Here is a 15,534-nt window from a genome sequence, read left to right on the forward strand (position 1 = left end):
GCTAAACAGTGTTTCTCCGTTGCTTCTTTTTGGGGTTGTTCTATATGCCCATAGTACCAATGGTAATTCTTCAACCCACCCCTGGTGACATTTGCCTAGCCTTTTCTCGAATCCCTTGATGAGATCTTTGTTGGTAACTTCCACCTATCCATTCCCTTGAGGGTGGTATACAGAAGTGAAGGTTTGCTTGATCTGCAGCCTTTCGCAAAATTTGGGAAATATTCCTTCAGCAAATTGCTTACCGTTGTCTGAGACAATCTGTTGGGGAATTCCGAATCTGTACACTATGTGTTCCCATACAAATTTTTCGATGTGCTTCCCTGTTGTTTTCTTTAGTGGCTTGGCTTCGGCCCATTTGGTGAAGTAGTCAACTGCTACTACTAAGAACAATATTCCTCCTGGGGCTTCCGTTAATGGTCCCACTATATCAATCCCCCATTTGGCGAATGGCCATGCTGAGAGTACAGATATAAGTTCTTGCTTTGGCTGCTTTTGAACTTTTGCATGGATTTGACACGATTCACAGGTTTGTAATGTGGTGACCGTATCTTGGTGCATGGTTGGCCAGTAATATCCGAGCCTCATGATTTTAGCCACGATAGACCTTGGTCCCGCATGAAAACCGCATACTCATTCGTGCATTTCTTGGATGATGATGGTTGCCTGGGAGGGTCCCACACATCTTAGCCATGGGGTAAGGAAAGACTTTCGATACAACTTGCCATCTTGAAGTTTATACGAAGGTGCCTTGATTCTGATCTTTCTTGCCTCTCCTTTGTCTTCCGGTAGTAACCCATATGCCATGTAGTCTTTAATTGGTTTCATCCATGTGTTTTCTTCATCCGGATAGAGGTCACAGATTTCCTCAGCTTCTATAGATCTGCATTCTAGGGTTTCAACCAAGACTTCTTTCGCTAAGTGAGCAAAGGTGATATAGGCAAGTTTGCTCAAGGCATCTGCTTTCTTGTTTTGGCTTCTTCTCACGTGCTCTATCTCGAAGCCTTTAAACTGCTCAATCAGTTCCTTTGATTTTGCCAAGTATTGCTGGATGGTGGGACTTCTTGCTTCGAAGGTCCCTGCTACTTGGTTCGCAGCAAGTTGAGAATCAATGAATACTTTGAGATATTGTATGTTAAGATTCCTTGCCAACCTTAGTCCAGCAAGTAAGGCTTCGTATTCTGCTTCATTGTTCATCGTGCTGAACTCGAAGCGTAGTGCATAAGTTAATTCCTTTCCCTCGGGGCTTACTAGCATGAGCCCTGCTCCGGAGCTATCAGAGCTTGAGGCCCCGTCCGTAAATAACTTCCATTCTTCGTGATGATGATTTGTGTTGAAGGCATTTCTTCTTCTTCGGTTGTTTCAGCTATGAAGTCAGACAAGACTTGTCCTTTGATCGAGTTTCTCACCTGGAACTCTATGTCATGTTCGCCTAATTCGATGGCCCATTTGGCCATCCTTTCGGACTTCTCTAGTTTCATGAGCACTTGTCGAATTGGTTTGTTGGTTAAGACAACGGTTGGGTGAGCCTGGAAATACCTTCATAGCTTTCGTGCGGTATGCACTAGTGCAAGTGTTAACTTTTCTAGCTCGGGGTAGTTGACTTCCGCCCCTTGGAGCGTTCTGCTGATGAAGTATATTGGAATTTAGCTCTGTGCCCTTTCTGCGATGAGTACAGCACTGATACTTTTCTTGGATGCTGCTAAGTAGACATACAGGGTTTCCCCTTTGTCTGGAGAGGTCAACACCGGGAGAATTGAGATGCATGCCTTCATTTCTTTGAAAGCTTGGTCTGCCTCGGTGGTCCAAGTAATCTTCTTTTTGCCCAAGCAATCCTTGAGGATTTTGAAAAAAGGTAGCTGTTTCTCAGCTCCCCTTGATAGAAAACGACTAAGCGAAGCCAATTTTCCGTTCAGGCTTTGGATTTCCTTCAGGGTACTTGGAACTTTGAGATCTTTGATTCGGTCGACTTTGTCTGGATTGGCTTGGATTCCTTTCTTCGTTATGTAGTAACCAAGGAACCTTCCTTCTTCAACCCCGAAAGAGCATTTCTTCGGGTTTAGCTTCATGTTAATCGACCTTAGGGTTTGAAACGTTTCCTCTATATCGGTTAAGAGGCCAGCTTCCCCGATGCTTTTGATCACCATATCGTCGGCATAAGCCTCCAGGTTTCTGCCTAGCTGCTTATGGAAAGCTTTGTCCACTAATCTCTGATAGGTTGCTGCGGCATTCTTTAGCCCGAATGGCATTTTCTGGTAGCAGAATATGCCTTTGCTGGTATAGAAAGAGGTTTTCTCTTCGTCTTCCCTTGCCATCTGAATTTGGTGGTACCCTTTGTAGGCATCTAGGAAACATTTGAACTTATACCCCTTGAGTGACTCCACCTTCCAATCTATTTCGGGCAGGGGGTAGCAATCTTTTGGGCATGCTTTGTTAATATTGGTGAAATCGACACACATTCTCCAACCGCCATCTGATTTTTTGACCATTACAGGGTTGGCTACCTGTGATGACCGGAAAATTTCTACTTATTTAAACCAATTCTCTATATGATTTAATATTTTCGTCATGATAAGCAATGCATTTTGACAAGTTTTATAACTTTTGTAAATGAGTTTTATATAACGGTTGACCACCCTGTTTGTCTAACGATTCACGAACGTCATAACTTGTGATAATTATATATACGAAAATATGCGAATAATATTTATATACGAAATGATAAAAATTTACTATTGAATGATGAAATTTCAAATTAAAAATCTTACGTATATGATCGTTTTATTTTTATGATGTAAATTTTTTTATTTATAAAAAGAAATGCAATGAAATCAAAGATGTACAAGCTGTAAAGCACAATGTACAACAATGTAACTTAAATAGTTGAATCGAAATTAATTCATTTACTATTCATATGAATAGTAAATGAAACAAAATTAATTAATTTACTATTTAAATGAAAGCGACATGATAGAAATTAATAAGTTACATAAAATACCCCTGAAGTATTTAAAAAATATGACTTTTTAAAATATTAAAATTCGTTAATTCGATTGAATTAAACGAATTCAGTAATTTACGGTGGCGCAGAATGATCAGCAGACTAGTACGTACACTCTACATCGAACTTATATAGTAATTTTATAAATAAATGGACCTTTTTACAACTAGTTTTATAAAGCTTAAGACCAAAATAAATATATGTATTCAATTATAAAAAGTGGAATTCTTTTTATTTATACTTTTACCCGTCATTTATTAGCAACAGAGTACGAAATACCGGTCCGTAAAAACTGTCGGTAGAAATGACAAAACATGGGCGGCTTTTAAATCCCACGTTTGATTCTATATTATTATATTATATATTAATATATTATTATATTATTAAATTTAAAATATCTACATCTATATCTCTATATATATACGCATATGGATAGATAGATGAATTACACTTCGTCAATTTTTTTTAAAACACACTTGTTACTTCATAGTATCAATATTTTATTATTATTCTTAATATTATTATTATCAATCTTATTATTATTAGTATTATTATTTTTATGATACAAAAATAATAATATACATAAAATACAACGACGGGGTTATGTTCGGGTGATTTTCAAAACGAGTTTTCGAGCCAGATGAAGCTAGGAAAATTATGGGTTATAGCTATGGAGGATATGGGTAATGTTCGTGGGTACCATGAGTGAATCAAAGGCTAACCTTTCATTTGTAATTTCCGTTGCGTATGCATACTTTTCCTACAATATTGAACCACAATATTGATATGTGAGTTTATAGATCCCTTTTTAATTGCTTTTGCAATCTATATTTTTGGGCTGAGAATACATGCACTTTATTTTAAACGCAATGGATACAAGTACATACTAAATTCTACACGGAGTTTGAACCGAAAATCTCTTAGCTTTGGTAACTAGTAACTGCTAGTTATAAGAACTGGTGGGCGCGAGTAGTTGTATATGGATCCATAGGGCTTGACATCCCCGTCTGTTCCAGGTATAGAGACCCTAGCCTGAACTATAAAGCGGACGTATGCTATTTGAGTTTAGTACACGTTGGTTTGCGTGTATTGTACATGTTGGTTGCATGTATGTTAAAACAGGGGTACTTATTATATAAACGTTAAGTTTAGTTACCAGGGTGCTCAATTTCGTAGAATATTTTGATAAACGTTTTGGATGAAATAACTGAAATCTTGTGATCCACCTTTATATACAGAGTATGCGCAATATTAAAACTATGAACTCACCAACCTTTGTGTTGACACTTTTAAGCATGTTTATTCTCAGGTTCCTAGAAGTCTTCCGCTGTTTGCTTATACGTTATACAAGCTATGTGCATGGAGTCATACATGCTTTATTCAAGAAAACTTTGCATTCACAAAATCATCACCATGTATCTTATTTTGATTGCATTGTCAAAGGATGTATTATTGTAAACTATTATTTACGGTGATTGTCTATATGTAGAAATCATCAGATGTCAAAAACTTTGGAATTAGATATTCATTTATGGTGTGCCTTTTCAAAAGAATGCAATGTTTACAAAACGTATCATGTAGAGGTCAAAACCTCACTATGAAATCAATGAATAACGTACCGCATCAATAGCGATTTTGACAGGTCGTTACAGTTGGTATCAGAGCTTGAGGTCATAGGGAACCAGAATTTGCATTAGTGTGTTTAACTGGTAATTATTAGGATGCATTAGTGAGTCTGGACTATAACCGTATCTGTGTTTACCAATTTTTGCTTATCATTTCTTGTCAGAAATTACATACTTATCATTCTTAAGTCTACACACGTTTTTCTGCATTTATTGCATAGATAGTGTACAGACGAATTCATATATTACAATATCTGTTACTGTAAACTTTGTCTGACATCTTTCGAAGATTCTTCCGTAATTTATGGGATTTTAATATTATATATACATATGTAAATTATGTATTGAAGAATACCAATCTAAGTCCTATAATCTATTTCATATCAAAAATCATTTCCCTAATTATAAAAGATGGATCCCGCATCTAGTTCAAGTTCCTCAGATTCCGACAGCTATTCCGATATGGATTTCTACATGAGCTCCGAAAGCAGTGTAACCGGAATGGATCAACCAATTAGCCATCATCTATTCTGTATGAATTGGGGATGGGTTTGTAATCTACTTAATCATTGAAGACAGGAAGAAGGTGATCCTTTCCAGCCACCACATTTCCCTCTGGGCGAAGAACCTGAAGCACTTACCGGCGAACCAATCCGTAACACTATTTTCACCCTCATTTCCAGAATAGCTAGCAATGATTACGTAACATCTACTATTCTAAATCTTATTCATCCGCTCGTTTGAACCGCCAATCATCCCAGTGTAATAGAAGAAGTCAACGATCTTCGCGCTCGAGTAGTGGCGTTGGAGAATATGGTGCAAAGATTACAAGCACCAGCAACAACACCAGTACCACCAACAACTACCTCTACATCACACGCCTCAACATCACAATATGTACCTCGGACATCAACATCATACACACCATAGGTACCAAGGAGTACCAACAACAACAAATGATGAAGTATTAATTCATCACTTCATTAAAGAAATATTCTGCAGAGAATATGTAGTTTCTAAAAGTTTTAGAGATTACTTATTCTAGTTCTAACTTTAAACCAGATGAGTAGATGGATAGAGATGATACAGGAAACCCCGACAAGAATGGTGTGTGCTTTACAAGCTAGACTTGTTGTACAAATGCCACCAGCGGTATCACCAGCATCACCATCAGTATCTCCAACACCAGCAATACCTGTAGCACCACAAGCTCCACTAGCTCCATAACCACCAATGATATCGACACCACAATCACCAATGGGTATATTGAAATAACGGGTTATGGAGTACTAAATCATTATTTCCAAAGAATTTATATATTATTTATATATATGAACTTTGGAAACTATAATATATCTTTTCGTACTAAGCTATTATGTATGAATTTTAAAGGGTAAGTAGGTTAATTCATATTACTAATATGCTAGTATGTACATCCTTCGTTAAACGACTTAACCATCCTTAACTACAATCTCTGTTTCAACTCAATGAATTTCATTTCATAATAAACCAAGCGTATTAATCAATTACATGTTTGATTTTACAATTTCATCGTCGATGTATTCGAAACTGTAACATCCTCAATCGGGCCTAGATGTAAGATTACTATTTTTCCTTTAAGTTAGTATTGTGTTATTATATGCTTTTATTTTTATTTAATGTTTGTCATTATTTAATGATGTGGTTAGGACCAGTTCGTGACAAGGGTCACAGAACAGGTTTGTTTATTTAATTTGGACTTCGTTTGGGTTGCCAAATGATGTACGAAAGATATCAGATAACTGATAAATACCCGTGTGTTGCACAGTGTGGGAATTTAACCCAATTAAGTGACTAGTGTGCTGGTTCCTTTCTCATTTTCCAGACTCTTCCACACACACCCGTTCTTCATCTCCCTCACCTACCAAACCCTAATCCTTGATTCTTGTTTTAGAGCTCAAATCATTTACATTTTCGTGTTCCTTTTGATTTACTGATTCTAACAAGGTAAGATTCATAGCTTTTCATGCTTTAATCATTGAGAAAATTGAGTTTTTGTGTTAGTTTTTACAAAGTGAGTAGTTTGGGTCTAAGTGGTTAAATTTGATGTTGTTTGAGTCCAAATCTTGTGTGTTTATGTTTCTTAATGTTTAGTGTCTTCGATTTGGTGAGTTTTGAGGTTAAAAACGAGCTCTAGATCGAGAATTGGTGAGTTTGGTGAGAAACCCGTCACTTTGGTAGCTGCTGCTGCAGATGAACTATCATCGGCCGATGGTCTCTGACCACCGACCGATGGTGTGTGACGATCGGTCGATGGTACCTAGGATGTCTTCGTCGCAAATTGTCTTCGGAAAACTGTTTTATGCCTTATAGAATTTATTCAAGATATTGGGTACACTATCAATATTCAATTAAGAAATCTAAAACTTATCTCATATTAGATACGGACCAAGTCATAAACTAATGTGTAGAAATTATTCTGAAAAGTCAACCTACACTTACAGTTTTAAATTAATAGACGGATTTTTTAAGGGTAGTTAAGGATCATGACCCCTCAAAAAGTAAAGTTACATATGAAAGTTTTAAAATAAAATCATAAATGTGAGGTTAGTGTTGTACCATTACACTATGATAGTATACATCGTGCATAATACAAACAGAAAAGATAAACAATGAATGAAAGATAAACGAATAATATATTAATGATGACGAAAGTAAAAATCGTTTAAACAGAGAAACATTGATTGTCAAGGGAGATCGAGCATGAGTTCCCTTAAACTCCGGATTCACCAAATACGTCTCTCTAGAATTTGATTAAACTCTTAACCATAAATAAACACATGAACTCTTATTTATAGGCCTTGAAGTCAAAACGCTGGTGATTTTGTAATTTCTTTAACTTTACATTACATGTTATACATAGTACCACTGCAGAAAGAATCCTCTCGTCAATGAACTCTACATGCGTTGAAATGATCATATTTTCGATGTTTCACTCTTCATACAAACTAACTTGTTGATAATCACCATCTGTAAACATTCCCCCTCACTATTAGCAACATCTTATAAACGTTGTAGCTCATATAGTCTTTATGACTTATTATTAGATTAGGGAAAATATAGAGGCTTCCAATCCACATCTAACAATCCCAAACAACCCAGTAAACACTCAGACTCTCCAAAATCAGATATTAGAGTCCTGTGATTGCGTATGAATATCCTAAAAACAAATCAGATTCCCTCCACTAAGCAGAATCATCAAAATGCAGAAGACATAATATAAGGATGTTGTCCTACGATAACTTCACTCTCGTTTTCTTCAAACATTCACTACCTTTTGTAAATTCAACTGTATAGCCCGGAGTTTTCCGAGACAAAATTGTCTAACCACCACGACATCAAACTCGAAATATTCTTCCAAATCTGCAGAAAAATCGAAAATAAATATCCGCAAAACTACGGTCCAATCATTACCAAATATTTGCCATACTTAGATCTGTATTTATTTCGGTAATGACCCGCCAAAATCGTTATTAACCTAGTACATTAACAAACGATCCCACAACAAGGTTACGCCATCTATATGAGACGTTTTAACAAAAATTTGCATTTATTATTCATAAAGGTTTACATAAATGGAAAGTTGCAAAAAGTAGCAGGTTTTCAAAATAGAAAGTTTCTTAAAATAGTAAATTTTTAGAAAAGAAACTTCTCCAAACAGTACGTTGATCGCAACGTCAAAGAAGTCATCCAACATCTTGATAAATTGTATTAAAAAGTGAATGCAAACAACTGTTTAAATAATGGCAAACAAACTCCAAATGTAGACACCCTAAACTTCTGCAGCGGAAACAATTACGAAACTAAACCAAATTCATATAAAATTAGTCTAAGTTAAGATTTATTTTCTAAAGTAATTCAAGTCATATTAAACATATCTGAAGATGCAGACACCCTATTTCTCATAAGTTAAGGTTTATTTTTTCAATTAATTCAATTCAACTAGTCTATTTTTGAAAATTTATTATTTTTAATAAAAATTTTCCTGGATTAATGGACCGAAAGCCCAAAACTTTATACTAGCCGGCCCAAAACTTCTAGTCCATTGGAGTATGAAGATCAATTATTCGGATTTTGGTGTTTTGAATTAGGGATTATCACTAAAATGCCCATTCTTTCTCCCCTTTTTGACTTAGAACCCATAAAAAATAAAAGTTGACAATTTGCCCGCGCAAGACGCAAGGGCGCAAGGTGCCTGTTTTGCGACCTTGCTTCCCGGTGGACGCAAGGACGCAAGGTGCCTCTTGCGACCTTGCTTCTCGGGGACGCAAAGACGCAAGGTGCGTCTTGCTCCTGACTGATGCCATAATCAATGTTTTCTTTCAGACATTTCATCAAACACCTTACGTGCGTCTACAGTATTTGAATTTTTTTAATACTATTTTAGATTAAAAATTTCCGTGTAACATACTGTTCGATGCATGTTAATAATGGTGACAATTCTGGTAAAGTGATTATGCCCAATTATTCAGTCAATTGCCTTTTAAGGTGACAATAGTTAACCAGTAGTATTTCATGTATCTTGGCATTTGAGATTTTGAATTATTACATTTGAAACTTGATTTTGGAATAATTAATTTATAATAATTTGAGCACGTAAAGTTTTGTTAGAGCCAGTGGCATCCATTATGTTTCATTTGTGATGGTGGTAAGAAAAAACAATCGTGACTTTCTTTATGAATGATTTGATAAGTTGTAAAAAATCGTATCACGGATGCACTTAAGGTGTTTGATGAAATGTCTGAAAGAAAACATTGGATATGATCTCAGGCAGGAGCAAGAGAGACCTTGCGTCCTTGCGTCCCCGGAAAGCAAGGTCGCAAGAGGCACCTTGCGTCCTTGCGTCCTCCGGGAAGCAAGGTCGCAAAATGCACCTTGCGCGAGCAAATTGTCAACTTTATTTTTTTATGGGTTCCAAGTCAAACAAGGAAAAAAAAATGGGCATTTTAGTGATAATCCCTTTGAATTAACACAAATCACAATCACAAATCACAAATTAAAATTAAATAACTTACAAAAATATCTTTGTCTTCAGATACGTAACCTTTAGATTCAGGAGGTACTACCTAAAATACAACACGTGTAATCCCTACTTCCAAACACTCCCACTATATAATATCCTAAACCTCATTCTCCACTTCTCTCAAATTCTCGCATCACCTGAGGCCCCAATTTTGACTCGTTAATTTTCCGGCCGACGACGATTATCCTAATTCACCGTCAATCAAACCCTAGATCTTTCAATCTCCGATCTAAAGGTACCGATCTAATCAATTTTATCAATTTATAAGTTTTCTGATAAATTTATTAATTTGCTTGTAAATGTAATAATCTGTGTATTCTTTTTATATTAGATGGTGTCAGATGCGAGTAAAAAGAAGGCGCTACAGAAGAAGGCAGCCGCTGCTGCTAAAAGAGGAGGTAAGGCGGCTGCCGCCGCCGTGTCGGCTAAAGCGGCGTCGATTGGGATGAACGGGAGTTCAAGTACGGATAATTTGTCTAACGGAATTGGATCGCTTGCTATTTCTGACCGTACGTGTACGGGTGTGCTATGCTCTCATCCCTTGTCTAGGGATATTAGGGTAAGAATATTTTATTGTTAAACGGAATTTGGGGGTTTTTTATTTACTGATTTGATTTCAATTGATGCGTTTTTTATTTCATTTTATTTGAATTACTGATTTGTTGAAATAGGTAGGTTTAAGGATTTGAAAATACTTGGTAGCAAGCCTTAGTTTTTAGGTTTAATTGTTGCTGTTTATTATATGTACTAATATAAAAAACGGTTTTCAGGTTTAAGTTACTGTATATATATGGTATTGTTTGTGGGATGAGTGTTCTTGACAGTTGGCATAGCGCTACCATATATAGGTTGTTACTGTATCCTATTTTTGGCTCCTGCAAACATTTGTTTATGTAAGATATGGAATGAGGGGGAATGGGGGATACATTACTGGTTTATGTGTGGTCCAGGGGTGGATCTAGAAGGGGGTCAATTGGAAAGTTTTAAAGTACTTAAAAAGGAATTGTTATTTTCAGGTATTAATTATTGTAAGTATGACTTTTGGCCTTCAAAATGTGAAAAGATGCAAAAACTATACTAACTCTGCCTTTGCGTATGGAACTTGTATGCTATTAGTACTTAGAACGTACCAATCGGAGAACTCAATGTGTTGCCTTATGTATCAACAAATTTGGGTTTGTTTTAATCGATACACAAGGATAAAAGTGGAAGGTTGTAGAATTATATTATGTATGAGCGCTACCATATATAGGTTGTCAATCCGTATCCCATTTTTGGCTTCTGCAAACATTTGTTTTAGAAGTTGTCTTTTAGGGCTTGTTTATACTCCCTATAAGTTATGAAATGAGGGGGAATGGGGAATACATTACTGGTTAATGTGTGGTCCAGGGGTGGATCTAGAAGGGGACAATTGGGAAAGTTTCAAATTGCTTAATAAGGAATTGTTATATTCAGGTATTAATTATTTTGTAAGTATGTCTTTTGCCCTTCAAAATGTAAAAAGATGCAAAAACTTTTTTGACCCACTCATTGAATTTTTACCAATTTTGCGTCTGCGTGTGGAACTTGTATTCTATTAGTACTAGAACATACCAAGCGGAGAACTCAATGTATTTCCTTATGTATCAACGAGTTTAGGTATGTTTTAATCGTCAGACAAGGATAAAAGTGGAAGGTCGTAGAGTTATATTATGTATGATTTAGTTTACAGAAATCCGTTAAAGATATTTCCATGATTAGTACCAGACTACCTGTGTACCATTTTATGTTTATGTGCTAAATATATTTCGATGTTTGGTATCACTCTTTTTATGGAAATTTGCTATAGCTTTAAATGTTTGGCATTCACTTTATAGAAATTTGTTAAAGATACAACAAATTCTGATTGTTTTGTACCCTTTTTGCGAATGTGTGACCTTTATATTTGTGATTGCAGATAGAGTCACTGTCGCTTACTTTCCATGGACATGATCTCATTGTTGATTCTGAGCTGGAGCTCAACTACGGAAGGTTTGCATCATCTTCTTGTCTTTAATTGTTTTTATTTCATATTAGATTTTTGTACGATGTAAATTATTTTTTTATCATCTAGACGTTACGGTCTGCTTGGGTTGAATGGCTGTGGGAAGTCAACTCTTCTTACTTCTATTGGAATGCGAGAACTCCCTATTCCTGAACATATGGATATATTTCACCTCACAAGAGAAATTGAAGCTTCTGATCTGTCTTCACTTGAGGCTGTAATGAACTGTGATGACGAGCGACTGAAATTAGAGGCAGAAGTTGAGCGTCTGGCCGCATTGGTACTAACATTGTTTGAAAAATTATGTATATTCAGTAGTTAGTATAGTAATTGTGTAGTGTGAATGTATCTTGATATATCTTTACTGTTTATTTTTTGATACAGGATGCTGGTGGCGGTGAAGCTCTTGATCGTATATATGAACGGTTAGATGCCATGGATGCCGCCACTGCCGAAAAACGTGCAGCTGAGATTTTAAATGGTCTTGGTTTTAACAAGCAGATGCAAGCAAAGAAAACGCGAGATTTTTCTGGTGGTTGGAGAATGCGTATAGCTTTGGCACGTGCTCTTTTTATGAACCCAACCATTTTGCTGCTTGATGAGCCCACAAATCATCTTGGTGAGTCATTCTTCTTTCATTACAACAAGAACTAGAAGGATTCGGCTGTAAATTTGGGTTGGAACCTGAAGAACTACTTTTAAAACCTAAAGATCCAAATTTTCCACCTTACATTTTGTGCAACTTGAACAAGACCCAATGCTTAACCACATAGCCCCGCGGCTTGTTTAAAAATAATGGGTATCAGGATGATTGTTTAATAGGACAATTAGTCTGTTTAACTCGAATTTTCCTGCAGTATTTTCGAGGAATTATTCTAGAAATACATTTTCTCTCGATTCTATATAATTACTATGTACAGGCTGTGAACAGATCGATTTCTAGTTAACCTGTTCAACCCCAACCTGCACATACATCCATGTCAACTTGTGTATACTCATATTTATGTACTTTATATATTATATATGTGTTCGGTTCATAAATTATATCATAAAGGGGTGATACTAATTATTAGCTTTGAGTTTGTTGCAGATCTTGAAGCTTGTGTGTGGCTTGAAGAAACCCTACAGAAGTTTGCGCGTATACTTGTGGTTGTCTCGCACTCTCAAGATTTCTTGAATGGTGTCTGCACAAATATAATTCACATGCAAAGTAAGACATTAAAGATGTATACGGGTAATTTCGACCAATATGTTCAAACCCGTTCAGAACTCGAGGAAAATCAGATGAAACAATATAAATGGGAGCAAGATCAGATTGCTAACATGAAGGAATACATTGCCAGGTTTGGGCACGGGTCTGCTAAACTGGCCCGTCAGGCTCAGAGTAAAGAGAAAACCCTAGCCAAGATGGAACGTGGTGGTCTAACCGAAAAGGTAACTCGGGACAGTGTTTTAGTGTTTCGGTTTGTTGATGTGGGCAAGCTTCCGCCACCTGTCCTCCAGTTTTCGGAGGTGAAGTTTGGTTACACACCCGATAACCTCATCTACAAGTGTCTTGACTTTGGAGTTGACTTGGATTCACGCGTTGCATTGGTGGGACCCAATGGAGCTGGTAAAAGTACACTTTTGAAGCTGATGACAGGGGAGTTGACTCCTCTTGAGGGTATGGTGAAGCGTCACAACCATTTGCGGATCGCTCAATACCACCAACATTTGGCTGAAAAACTCGACCTCGATATGTCGGCTTTGTTATATATGATGAGAGAGTATCCTGGTAACGAAGAGGAGAAGATGCGGGCTGCTATCGGCCGGTTTGGGCTAACCGGGAAGGCCCAAACCATGCCAATGAAGAACTTGTCGGATGGTCAAAAGAGCCGTGTGATATTTGCGTGGTTAGCATATAGGCAGCCACAAATGCTGCTTTTGGATGAGCCGACTAACCATTTGGATATTGAAACGATTGATTCGTTAGCTGAGGCTTTGAATGAATGGGACGGTGGAATGGTGCTTGTTAGCCACGACTTTCGGCTCATAAACCAGGTGGCCCGTGAGATCTGGGTGTGTGAAAACCAGACTATAACGCGGTGGAATGGTGACATTATGGGTTTCAAGGAGCACTTGAGAACCAAGGCTGGTCTATCTCGTTAGATCGGTTCGTAAGTGGCTTAATCATTCATAGCCTCCCTGTGTTACCCCCAGCTCAAAAAGCGTATTATTATGCGTTGGAGCTCGAGTTGACTTGATCAAGCGGCATATTCTTGGCAACTTGACGATGTGGGACTATGATTTTAAAGCCCATAAGGAGTTGCAGGAGGATGGACACAGTTTACCTTGTGAATTTTTTAGGGGGGCTTTTGAACCCTTATCATCCCTTTTGCAGTTTCTTCATAATGTAGGTTTGTTTTTCTTGCACTATATTTTGATTTTGGTTTTCAAACAAGAACATATGTTGCGGCTACAATATGATTGCTATAATTTTTATTCAATAGTGTAATGACTTGTTATTTCAAAGCTATATTTGGTTTTTCGTCATAACTTCTCTGTTTGGTGGTTGTTAAAGTTATGATAATCAGGACCTTGTTTTGTACTTCTACTGTTAGTTAAATAAAATGGCATGTTATGACTTATTAGTAGGTTTATTTTATATTTGATGTGTTAATGGTTATACATTTTGAAGGTTTCGATTTTGACCTTTTTTTTCTCATCTTGTGACCACTACAAGATGTTGATTTTATATGGTTATCGAATCTTAAAATGTTTGTATATAACTCATGAATGTGCATATGGTTAGTCCGATAAAAAGACCATTTTTAAGTTCAACTTCCTTATATGGCTTTGATCGTCAATTTATTATGTGATATAAAAACAGAATGCAAGTTCAGAATACTCATTTGAGAACCTGCCAATACATGTATTCCTTTGTGTTTTTTGTTTTTGTTGCTAATTTGGAGCATTGTAAATTGGTTAGGCTTCATTACTCTCATCAAATAACCAATGCGCACTACAACGAATGGTTAAAACTACATTTTTTAACATGGGCATGATGTGTAAAACCAATACCTACAAAAAAACATAACATGTATAAGTTGTTACGTATACATCGGTAACAAAAATGGCCAATCTTTTCCAATTGAGGTTTCTGGATATAAATTTCAGTTCCATGTACCAACTACATATATTATATTTAACGTAGTCTAACAAATTAAATCTTCTTCGTGCGGATCGGACTCTAAAGCTAAAAAATTCTAGTAAAACCACATATTAAATTGGTCATCTAGACCTTGATCAATACCATTTTCTTGGACCAACGAAGCATCCGCACTTGATGTAGGTTTGGCTAGTGCAACGTTAGTAGCATCGAGGAAAGCAATTTCTGCTTGAACTTTCGCTAGTTGGCTTTGTGCGCTATGAAGTTCTTGATGCAACAAAGATACTATTCCAGCACATCCATACACCGGATCTTGTATTCTACATTTGGCCTCGTAATACAACGACTCCATTGCATCCACTCGAAGTTCCACTGGTAGTTCCTACATCAACAAAAAAATTTAGTAATAGTAATTAGAATTAGAATAAATATTCAATATCAACATAAATTGAAAAAGACATGTTTCATCTATAGACCATGATAGAAAGTTTATTAGTACAACTTTTTAATTGTGATTATTAGTACCTCAAGCATTTTGCCGATGTTGCTAGCGCCATAAATTTTATGAACACAAGCGAATCTTTGAGGGTTATCGGCAGGAAAATAAGGTGCGAAAATACAATCGGGACGACATCTTCGCCTAAAATACTTGCAAGCCGCACATCTTGTAGAAGTCAT

The 15,534-nt window shown here is 36.6% G+C and overlaps 3 protein-coding genes across 3 annotated transcripts; 1 reads left to right on the plus strand and 2 right to left on the minus strand.

Annotated features, from left to right (window-relative positions):
- Window positions 1-630: 630 nt before the first annotated feature.
- LOC139892107 (uncharacterized) lies at window positions 631-1,254 on the minus strand. The gene has a single exon (XM_071875147.1). It carries the CDS (start codon window positions 1,252-1,254, stop codon window positions 631-633), a length of 624 nt encoding a protein of 207 aa, XP_071731248.1.
- An 8,526-nt stretch (window positions 1,255-9,780) lies between these two features.
- On the plus strand, window positions 9,781-14,295 carry LOC139886520 (ABC transporter F family member 1-like). The gene is made up of 6 exons (XM_071870355.1): window positions 9,781-9,920; window positions 10,017-10,244; window positions 11,622-11,695; window positions 11,778-11,988; window positions 12,093-12,327; window positions 12,799-14,295. Exons 2-6 carry the CDS (start codon window positions 10,017-10,019, stop codon window positions 13,854-13,856), a joined length of 1,806 nt encoding a protein of 601 aa, XP_071726456.1. The 5' UTR covers window positions 9,781-9,920; the 3' UTR covers window positions 13,857-14,295.
- Window positions 14,296-14,953: 658 nt separating this feature from the next.
- Window positions 14,954-15,534, minus strand: LOC139892123 (LOB domain-containing protein 23-like). The gene is made up of 2 exons (XM_071875164.1): window positions 15,382-15,534; window positions 14,954-15,238 (listed from the first exon to the last, which is right to left on the minus strand). The coding sequence occupies exons 1-2, from the start codon at window positions 15,532-15,534 to the stop codon at window positions 14,954-14,956; spliced, it is 438 nt and encodes a 145-aa protein (XP_071731265.1).

The sequence above is a fragment of the Rutidosis leptorrhynchoides genome, chromosome 1, assembly GCF_046630445.1.
Source record: "Rutidosis leptorrhynchoides isolate AG116_Rl617_1_P2 chromosome 1, CSIRO_AGI_Rlap_v1, whole genome shotgun sequence".
Taxonomy (NCBI): Eukaryota; Viridiplantae; Streptophyta; class Magnoliopsida; order Asterales; family Asteraceae; genus Rutidosis; species Rutidosis leptorrhynchoides.